The sequence below is a fragment of the Anopheles aquasalis genome, chromosome 2 (assembly GCF_943734665.1).
Source record: "Anopheles aquasalis chromosome 2, idAnoAquaMG_Q_19, whole genome shotgun sequence".
Classification (NCBI taxonomy): Eukaryota; Metazoa; Arthropoda; class Insecta; order Diptera; family Culicidae; genus Anopheles; species Anopheles aquasalis.
The window spans coordinates 4,797,501-4,807,500 of record NC_064877.1 but is presented as its reverse complement, the minus strand read 5'-3'; the positions used below and the strand labels follow the sequence as shown (position 1 = coordinate 4,807,500).

Below are 10,000 nucleotides of genomic sequence, written 5' to 3'. Positions count from 1 at the left end.
CAGTATGCGCTGGTGGTGAAAAATGTGAGGAAAAATTACGGAACGCATGGCGCCGTGAACGGTATTAGCTTTGCCGTGAAAAAGGGAGAGTGTTTCGGATTGCTCGGAATGAACGGGGCCGGTAAGACGACCATGTTTCAGATGGTTTCCGGCAATCTGCCACTCTCGCAGGGCGAAATCTACATGCAGGGAAAGAAGCTGGATCTCAACAATGAAGAAACTTATCGCGAAAATTACGGTTACTGTCCGCAGCTGGACGCGTTACTCGATTTCATGACCGTGTATCAGGTTATCGATTACTTTGCGCGACTGAAAAGCATCCCCAACCGTGAGGAAGTGATTCGCCGGTGGCTAACGGAACTAGACATCCTAGCCTATACAGACCATGAACTGCGCGAATGCTCGGGGGGTACCAAGCGAAAGGTGAACACCATACTTGCCCTCATCGGTAACCCGTCCGTGGTGCTGCTGGACGAACCGACGACCGGTGTCGATCCCAAGTCACGCCACTTTCTGTGGAATTCCATCAAAACGATACAACGACACAACCAAACCGTTTTGCTCACGTCACACAGCATGGACGAGTGTGAAGAGTTATGCGATCGATTGTCGATCATGGTTCGTGGGAGGCTCCGGTGTATCGGCTTCATACCGCAGCTCAAGCAACGACATGGTCAAGGTTTCAATTTGCTTTTTAAACTACAAGACACTTTCGTTGCGGCAGACAACAGCCACGAGGAGTGTGTTCAACTTATAGAACTTATCAAGGATCGCTTTAATGCTACGCTGCAAGAGGAACACAAGGTACGAAGCTGGGAAGACGGTTTTCGTAATGATATAGTAAATTTATCTTTCTCCTTCCTTTCTGCTGTACAGGGTATGCTAAAGTTCCTCGTAAGTCCAACGCTTAAACTATCGGAGCTGTTCGCTCAGGCAGAAGCCTTAAAAAACGAGCGCAACCACCAGATTTCCGGCTATTCGATCAACGAATCTTCACTTGAAGATATTTTCCTAAGATTCCAAAGGAAATATCGTAGGTTAGAGTCCGCTTTCTAATAATTATAGGATACAAACGGGAAACAACGCTGCCTATGTAATCATCCTTATTAGCATATAGATAATGGAACTGTGGAACCAAAGATGCTATATTTAAGGCAAAATAGTGAAACATGGTTAAAAAGGATTTAATTTCAGAATTTTGTGCAATCTCTTTTCGCTCTTACCTCTTTAATTATATCCAGGTATTGCAGCAGCAATAGTGGAATGTGGTGAAGTCGGTATCACTACAAAAACAGCCTTATCGATAAAACATCATCTCTGATTAATCATTCCAAACCTATCCAGAAGAATGCTTACCGTTTCATCTGTACAATTTTCATTAACCAGTATTTATAATGTCCGCGGTAACAAGAGCAGCATTATTCTACTTGAGTGTGTTGTGTGTGCTTTTGCACTGAATAAAATTTTCCATTAAATGAATCTCACAAAATCGTGTTTTTCCGGTGTTGTTTACCTCGCCGGATATCTTGATAAACTGCATTTCGCATTTGTAGACTTCCGCGCAAGCTGTGGTCGTGGTTAAATATATTGCTATCTTCCACTGATAACACCCTAGGTTTTAGGAATCTCTTCACAACGCATTTTCGTTTTAATTTGTCTTTTTGCGGGTTTTGTAAACACAGGATCAACAGATGATTCCGCTGAATTCAGCACATTTCAGCAGCAGTGCCAGTCGAGGTCATGAACGTCAGAACCGCTGAATAATTCAAGAAAACCGCCTAAAAACCGTCGCCGCAGGGAAACTCGTCGTTCCGGAAAATAAAAACCAACTCCACCCGAAATGGGTGATTCAATCCTGCCGATATTGATCGAAGTAGCATGCAACCGAGGGTAGCGATCGAATGAACCAGCCGATGGCAATTGAAATAGGGTGTTTAATCCGTATTTCTCGCCCATTGCAGGTTCAACAAAACACAGCAACGCTCCGATGTCTACACGCACGTCCACGAATTCCTCGAGGAACACGAGGAGATAGCAATCGGGAAGGTGATCGACATTCCGGTGAAATATGTGCAGCAGGTGCTGGTGTGCACCAATGTGGACAAGTTTATGCAACGATCGGCTCTGCAGTTCCACTTCTATGTACTGCACGAGGGAGAAGCGGAAGACGAAACGATGCAACACGCCGGAGAAACAACGGAGATCGCACAACATCTAGTGTTACCATCGAGGGAACTGCACGGGCTCTGGGAAAGCCTTGTCTACGACGAGGATATCAAGCAGGGGATGCTTTCCTTTGCGGAAACGTCGATGCTGTTCTCGTGTAAATCCGTCAACACCAAGCTGATCGCTTGCAATCGGATGGCTCTGTTCCACGGCCCACCCGGTACGGGAAAGACGAGTTTGTGTCGAGCGATTGCTCAAAAGTTGGCCATCCGATTGAACGAAACGTACAAGCACGCGCATCTGCTCGAGATCAATAGCCACAGCTTGTTCTCCCGCTGGTTCTCGGAAAGTGGCAAATTGGTACAGAAAGCATTCTCGCAGGTGATCGATCTGCTACAGGATCCTAATGCGTTGGTGTGCCTTCTAATCGATGAGGTCGAATCGCTCGCATTTGAACGGAGTAAAATATCCAGTAAGTCTCTCGACCGCCTATGCGCGATCCGGAATTAATTGCCTAACCAAGGGAGCGTGTTCTTTCAGGCAACGAACCAACCGATAGCATTCGTGTGGTGAATGCTGTGCTAACGCAGCTCGATCGCATTCGACGCTTTCCGAATGCGTTTGTGCTGGCCACGTCCAACTTGACCAACAGCATCGATAACGCTTTTCTGGACCGAGCCGACTTTATCCAGTACATCGGATTCCCGACGGAACCCGCCGTCTACGAAATCTATCGAATGGCATTGCAGGAGCTCATCGATGTGAAGATAATCCAGGAAGAGGAGGGGAAGGATGAAGGAAAACGACAGATCATTCCAACGTACACTCAGGCGACTCAGCCAGGTCGTAGTCCTTGCACGGTCGACGAGTATCTGTTGCAGCTCGTGCGACTTTCGGAGGGTTTGAGTGGTCGTACTTTGCGTAAAATTCCCTTTCTTGCCCATGCACTTTTCGTGAAAAGAAAAACAGAATCACTGCTGAACTATATCATCACCATGCGGCAAACGGTTCGTAAGTATCGCTCGGAACAAACGATGCTGGGTCGGGAGCCGGCCGGGTCGAATTCGATGCAAGAAAAAACCGTCAATAGTCACACAAGCTCTGCCAATGATTTGTAAGGATTGGCCCGGAAAACGATTACCGCTCATCTGCACCCCGTAAAATTATCAATTTTTCTACGATTTTAATGAACATTTTTGTTATTCATATCTCTTTAAGCAAATACAATCAGATTTACTCCAAAAATTCACAATCAGCATAGCGACGTACTACGGCGCAAGTTATGCTTCCGAGTAGTAAAGTCCATTGGGCGATCCTGAACATAACGGCCAACATTTTCCACCAGCTTTTGTTGATCGTTTCGATACTCTCACTAACTGTGACTGTGTACCACAGATCAATGCAAAACATGACAAAACCCATAGGTAGCAGATGCAGCAACTCAGCTTCCTCTGGAAACTATTGTGAATTGTTTGAAAACATTGTCACCTTTTTATATGTGCGCATTTACCTTTGCTGTGTGTATTACTATGTAAAGCATGCCCGCCAGGGCAAAAGATTGCCATGCAATTTGGGGGTATGGCCAGCTGCTCCACCGAGGCACTTCGTAACGTTCTTTCGTCACAGGTTCACTTCGATCCGTTGGATGGCAAGGTTTCAATATCAAGTACAGATAAGATATGGTACTTACTGCCTAGTATTGTGTTGTAAAAAGTCACTAAAGTATGTTATTCGAATAAATATGGAGACCTACGCCAAGCGCAACCACTTTTACCAGTAACATTAGGGCAGAGTAGAAGATTCGTATTTGTTGCTGCCGAACAGGGCTCCATCGGGAGCATATAGCAGTACAGGGTGAATTACTTGCCAGAGGAAGATGATCCAGGACTGACGAGAAGAATGAAGGAGGACGTATACAATACCGCACATCGAAGCTGAGCTTCATCGTACTAATTTCGATACCAACTGGAAAAAACTAATTTCCGTTTTCTACACTTTTCTGTCACTGCTCATGAGGCCAGCGTCGAGGATTACTCGGATCTTGGCCAGAGCAACATCACCATTCGGATGACTAGATCGATTGCCATTGTTTCAGGGTGGGTGCGTTTTACTTTAAATTGTGGTTTGTTTCTCCAGTACGTTCGTTTTACATCATCACACTGTGCTGTACTAAATTTCGAAGCTTAACCGGCTTCACGTTCCATCCTCATGGCCCTTCATATTCTTTTCTATCGTTGCGTTGTTTTTCTCTCTCCGGTTCTTACAATTCATCTTACATCTTACGAAAACTTTAAAAACATCAAAGGAAAATTTTGTCAATCTGATTCCCTCACAATCTATCATACGTTAAGCTCCATTTTGTCCAAAAACACCGCCATAGAGCATCTAACACAAAATTAAAAGTGAAACAGAACACTTACTGACTAACTCGCTTTAGTTTAAAAATAAAAAGCCGCCCTATCTGGACGATTTTCTAACATGCACTCGTCTATTTTCGAGTAAGGCTTGAAGAAGGAGAAGAATAACTATGAGGAATTGATTTAATTCAAACGAATAATAAAATGAAGTATTGGAGCAAAAAAAAAAGAGAGAATGAATTGCCAGAGTGACGGCGTATACCGGGATCGGCTCGTAATTATCAGTAATTGCGGACCAGTAAAAACACTGCGTTTGCCGCGTGAACGAAACTCAGCGCAAACCCAGAGTTCGCAATGAACAATTATGTTGTCCAAGGAAGCGGATGCTGCGCACATGTATATAACAAAGGTGGGCGGCGGGGATGAAACATATGCTAACAGCATTCAAGTCATTAGTCGAGAGATTCCATCTTAACAAAGTCGGTGCAGATTGACCCAGCGTTGTTGTTTGTACCGAGCGGCGAGTGCGTTACCGTGGTTGTCTGCTGTTGGATGACCGCCTGTGGCAGTCCTGCTTGCGCCTGATTTTGTTGGTTTTTTTTCGTTTTAACCTTTGCGTGACGCTTGTGCGATCGTTCAATGGCATCCTTCATTTCGGTCACATACTCGTCGTACTTCATTTTGTCCTTAAACCAAGCGACTGTGAATGGAAGCAGAAAAGCAAAGCGTTGAAGTCAAACAAGATTCAGTTCACAACCTTCAGTCCTTCCCGAAATCCCCGTATGCGCTATGCTCACCGTACAGCGAATCGCTGAATAGCACGACCGAAGAAAGCTTGAACTTTTTGCCACTGTCCCAGGTCACGGAATCCAGCACCTCGTCGCTCACGATCGAGGTTAGTGCGTTCATGACAACATTTTGGTCACAGTCCAGTCTTATTTTGGTTAGATGCTCGAATAGCTTGTTGTACAGCGTCTCATCTCCGCAGATGCTTTTGTTCAGCTCGATCAGCTCCTTGAGCGAACGAAGGGGGAACTTGAAGCATGACTCTATTTCCACCAACGGTGGTGGTTGCGATTGTGACTGAGCCGCGCTCGGTTCAACATTGCTCGCCTGCCCCGCACTGGGACCACCAATTGCAGCCTGTTGAACGCCAATAACACCCTCCTGCTTGACAGTCGTCAGTCGGCTTAAGCTTTGCTCAGCCACCACCTTCAACAGCTCCTCGATGTTGGTCAGCTTCTTCAGAATTAACTTTATGTCTTCCGCCTGGGAGCCGCCGGCTGGACTGCTGTTTGTGGTGCTACTGCATCCGGTGGTGCTGCTGTTCGGTGGGAGTGCCATTTGTCCCGCGGCTTGCTGGCCGATCGAGATGATTTGATGCTGCTGCTGTACCTGAACCTGAACCGAGGTGTTGTTACTTATGCCAACCGTCTGCATCGTCCCGCTGCTTCCCGCTGGGCCTGATGCACTGTTGCTGTTGCTGCTATTCGAGGTGGCGCCAAGCAACGTTGAGGAGGAGGACGGTTCTTGCTGACGCACCCTTCGTAGCTCCTCCGAGTCCATACTATGATCATCGTCGTAATCGTGGTCGCCGGATGTCGCTTAATAGGGCAAAAACAGTCGATGCAGAAAAGTCGGTTACGGAATAATCATCGCTTTAGAGTGCGATAAAACTTACAAGGTTTTTCGTCATGTTTGTCCTTGTCGCGAAACTTCTTGATGATGATGTGTATGTCGTCGGAGATCGGAATTCGTTTCTTTTTCGCTGTAATGCCCAAACGAGCGAGGTTAGATATGAGCAACGAACCGTACTAGATCAACTTACAAGTTGTGGCATAGTTATGACAGTTGTCCATCGTAGCCAAAGGTTACCCCTGCGGAGGAAAGAACACAGCTACCGCGTCGCTACGGGACTACCGAGATGCCCGCCCAAAAGAATCTCTGATAAGCGCCTTCCTGCATACGCTGTTGTCGCTTGCTTCCGCAGCCCTGCGATAGCGATGATCCGGTAGCAAAAGGGCAGTAGGCACTAAAGAAGCGCAAGCAAAGCGGGTTTACGGGCGGGCTGCTAGACCAGGAACATCGCAAATATCCCACACGCAGAGATCTTTCGTTGCACAAATGAAAAACAATTTTTTGTCTTTTTTTTCATCATTCAAGAAAAACACGCAGTGACATCTGTCAAAGTGACATTTGCACTTTTTCTTCTATTTTTGTTGGCGTTTATTTGAATCCACGGTTATCGCGTACAAGGACCTGTAGGTTTCGCGTTTGTTTCGAGAAGAAATCAAGAGACCCACAATGTTTTGTAAGATTGAGTTTATTAATTCTGTTCGGCTTTGCTCACTTCGCACTGCCTAAATTTGTAATATTCTACTAAAGCTACTTTATGAAACGATTTTTACACATACAAGATCCTGGTTTTACAGTTTCATTCTAACAAAGTGTTCCAGAGCTGCGGGACCTTGTGCTAAACGATATTTACAGCCTTCTTGCGACACTCCCCATAAGCACTGGCGCATTCAATCGTCAGTGCGTCGTGTGAAGCAGGATTTTACACTTAAAATAAAACAGCGGCAATCATCAATGTTAGGAAAGGCAAGCCCTCAGTATGATCACGCATTCGTACTTGACTGGCCAGCTAAATGGGATCCGAGGAGTTGATGTTGCTCACATTCACGATCGTTGACTCAGAAATCACTCTTCAAGATAACAAACTTTATTCGACTACCACTTCTTTCGCCTTCTGGACTGGCATACGGCACTAATGTGAGCTTAAGTTTATCTAACGAACGTTCTCTTATAGATACATTCTTTTAAAATCACCGTCCATTCTTGCAACAACTTCGTCTATTCAAACACTAACCCGCACAACGGCGAGATTGAATAGCATTTACCTTAACTTTAAAAGAAGAAATCGTTATTTAAAATCTTTCATGAGGACGTAGATTGTTCCACGTTACTGTTCGATTTTTATATTGTTTGTTGCATTGTCGTGCCATTTCATACAAAAACGAACATAAATTAACGAAGTTGCCACAAACTTGTAAAACAAATGTCGATTGTGGCACATTCTGGCATATGAGGGACGATTCGGTCGATTTGCTCTCAAATGTTTTGTCGAGAGTTTAAGCAAAACGCTACACAGCACTACACCCTGCCTCTCGCTTCACAGTCCGGATGGAACATAAACCCCATTTAATTTCCTTCTGAGTATTAAAGTCAATCACCTCGTCCTCTCTCGCTGCTGAATAGCTAGTTTTGCTTTTAAATAGTATCTCATCGTCCACAGTGATTTATGATTTCACGTACAGTGTATCAGATTTAGTTGTAGTTTGTGGACACAATCAGTCTTTTAGTTGCCGTATGTAAATATGGTTATAAAATTAGTATTAGTGGTCCTATCCTTTGCAGCATCGGTTGCCATCTACGGACAACTTCTCTTTGCCAAACAACCGCGAATCTCTTGCTCAGGTTCACAAACTCCTCCCTCCGCTTATCACGTGCTTCTTATCACCTACAAGATCTGCCTATCAACGCAGCATTGCTTTTGCTTTTATAATTATGAACGTTCACCTGCAGGTTGTTCACTAATGTATTCTGCTCACGATGAAAGAAATCTAGAACGATTGAACATGACCACAGCATCCACTACCGGCTAGAAGGGCATAGCGCCATGCGGATTGGCGGAGTAAATTCCACACTTTCAGTCACACCTCATCGATTCACTGAGTTTGAGTTTGCATCAGTTTGCGCAGCCGAAGTAGATTGGCTAGCAAATCTTCGCCCTCGTTCCTTTCGCGTATGAAGAACAGCTTTCCGCTACTAGCACTGCGTCCCAGTGGAGTCGGTCCGTGTAGATCGTTCATGCTTTTGGCACCGGTCGGTGGCTGTAGGTGCGGCTTTAGGGAAAGTGTAAACTCCTCCCCAGTGCTACCCCGCCGTCCTCCCGTCCCCATCCTGTGGCACGCAGTAAGGCGCGACGCGTCCATATCGATCGGTCGCATCTGCAAGTAATTTGTGGCGCACGGTTCGCCACATGTTGACTCCACGTGCTCTGTCGAGCAGTCGTATGTACTGCTACTGTAAAGCCAGATTGAGAAAAGGCAGAACATGAGGACACGCTGCCATTGGGTTCGTGTTTTTGTGAGAGGGTTCCATTGCCATGGAAAGGATATGTACGGACAGATATGGATTGAAGCGGTACACGGGAATGGATGAATCTACGAATGGATATTGCTATGATTGGAATGAAGTAAACAGCTGTCGATGTTACGATTTCGGTAAGGAATGGTCAGAGAGGGTAAAATTAGTGCCCGAGCGTAATCCTTAGTCACACAGAAATGAAAGGTACACCACGGATCATGCAAACAAGACGCACGGACTTACTGCCTCTTTCTATCGACCGTGGCCTTACACAGGAGCAATGGCTTGTGTTTCGCTACTCGTTTTCCGAACCGATCTATTGGAAAGCTTGAAACAGTTCCAATAGCAGCAGAAACAGCTGAAATGGGAACAGAATAGGATCAGCAAAGCGCGAACCATCGCCACCTGACCAGCCAGCCAATGGAAAGTAGTGGTTTTTAGAGGGGGTATCAAGTCTAGACATGGTAGCAAAGAGCAACATTCTATTGAGTATCCAGCTTATCAACCGTTCAAGTAGTGTGACTTAGCGGTGCTATTTGTTTGATAACGACTTCTCCACGATCCGATTAGACGAAATAGGAAGTGTAATAAGTAATGACTGAACCCGAATGGTCAATGTCATGATCACAAAATATCTGTCCGTATGCTACACCGTGCCAGCCACGCACACGGGGGTAACGCACTTCTCGAAGGACATGCTCTCCACCACGGACAACCGGTTTTCTGTCTCCCGCAAGTGGCATACATGCGCCGCAACACTATGCGGTGGTCATAACCTCTTGACCTAGTGTTACGTGGTGCGTGTGTTTGCTGGATTGTTTTGCGCTTTGCATGCGATCTATTAATGAAGGATTAGTAACGGAAGCTGTGGAACTACTGAGCGATCGAGCGATCGAAGGGTGATAAAAAAGGAGTACATAAATCCGTTGTTTCAGATATGGCGTTTTGGCTGCCCCAGTTAGTGAGCCCCAGAAGTGAGCTAATGCTATTGTGAGTTAATATCATACACTTCCAGCGCTCAAAAGCCCTCCACTTGAATATGTTTCAGTCTTGTCTGTACAGTATATTAACTTTCAATGGAACAGTAAAGGAATTATTGATTACTAGCAATGGATTCCGTTGATTGCGGTTAACATGATCCATCCCAACAACACAACGACTAGACGCAGGGTGGCGTATGACCAGGCGGGGAGCGTCGGATGTGGACGGGATCCGGGTTATGTTGAAGGCTATATATCATGGAAACGGGTTTGTAACAATTACCTCGATTAATTAGAAAAGAAACACTTCACACGCTCCTACGTCACGTGTCATAGTGCTTGTGTCGG

The 10,000-nt window shown here is 45.6% G+C and overlaps 4 protein-coding genes across 9 annotated transcripts in view; 2 read left to right on the top strand and 2 right to left on the bottom strand.

Annotated features, from left to right (window-relative positions):
* LOC126573345 (phospholipid-transporting ATPase ABCA3) overlaps positions 1–1,479 on the top strand; it is a 6,282-nt gene extending 4,803 nt beyond the window's left edge. Inside the window, exons 6-7 of the mRNA XM_050233376.1 lie at positions 1–804; positions 877–1,479. The exon at positions 1–804 is cut by the window's left edge and continues 512 nt beyond it. Coding sequence (XP_050089333.1) covers positions 1–804; positions 877–1,056 — 984 coding nt within the window. The 3' untranslated portion in view covers positions 1,057–1,479. The remainder of the gene's footprint in view (positions 805–876) is intronic.
* A 43-nt stretch (positions 1,480–1,522) lies between these two features.
* On the top strand, positions 1,523–3,410 carry LOC126573346 (pachytene checkpoint protein 2 homolog). Its single transcript, XM_050233377.1, has 3 exons — positions 1,523–1,890; positions 1,962–2,638; positions 2,707–3,410. Exons 1-3 carry the CDS (start codon positions 1,841–1,843, stop codon positions 3,282–3,284), a joined length of 1,305 nt encoding a protein of 434 aa, XP_050089334.1. The 5' UTR covers positions 1,523–1,840; the 3' UTR covers positions 3,285–3,410.
* An 857-nt stretch (positions 3,411–4,267) lies between these two features.
* Positions 4,268–6,655, bottom strand: LOC126573347 (uncharacterized). Its single transcript, XM_050233378.1, has 4 exons — positions 6,352–6,655; positions 6,205–6,291; positions 5,321–6,127; positions 4,268–5,223 (listed from the first exon to the last, which is right to left on the bottom strand). Exons 1-4 carry the CDS (start codon positions 6,380–6,382, stop codon positions 4,976–4,978), a joined length of 1,173 nt encoding a protein of 390 aa, XP_050089335.1. The 5' UTR covers positions 6,383–6,655; the 3' UTR covers positions 4,268–4,975.
* Positions 6,656–6,828: 173 nt separating this feature from the next.
* LOC126573274 (uncharacterized) overlaps positions 6,829–10,000 on the bottom strand; it is a 19,834-nt gene continuing 16,662 nt past the window's right edge. For 5 of the 6 annotated variants that reach the window (XM_050233254.1, XM_050233250.1, XM_050233251.1 and 2 more), the window contains exon 6: positions 6,829–8,609. In XM_050233254.1, coding sequence (XP_050089211.1) covers positions 8,252–8,609 — 358 coding nt within the window. In that variant the 3' untranslated portion in view covers positions 6,829–8,251. The remainder of the gene's footprint in view (positions 8,610–10,000) is intronic. The other variant, XM_050233255.1, reaches the window with a different exon arrangement.

Excerpts from the sequence above, each read along its gene's own strand:
- LOC126573346 (XM_050233377.1), top strand. The coding sequence starts at position 1,841 with ATGGGTGATTCAATCCTGCCGATATTGATCGAAGTAGCATGCAACCGA. Across the intron at positions 1,891-1,961 it reads GAAGTAGCATGCAACCGAGG|GTTCAACAAAACACAGCAAC; the intron begins GTAGCGATCGAA and ends CGCCCATTGCAG. Across the intron at positions 2,639-2,706 it reads TGAACGGAGTAAAATATCCA|GCAACGAACCAACCGATAGC; the intron begins GTAAGTCTCTCG and ends GTGTTCTTTCAG.
- LOC126573347 (XM_050233378.1), bottom strand. The coding sequence starts at position 6,382 with ATGGACAACTGTCATAACTATGCCACAACTT. Across the intron at positions 6,292-6,351 it reads TCATAACTATGCCACAACTT|CGAAAAAGAAACGAATTCCG; the intron begins GTAAGTTGATCT and ends TGGGCATTACAG. Across the intron at positions 6,128-6,204 it reads CAAACATGACGAAAAACCTT|CGACATCCGGCGACCACGAT; the intron begins GTAAGTTTTATC and ends TGCCCTATTAAG.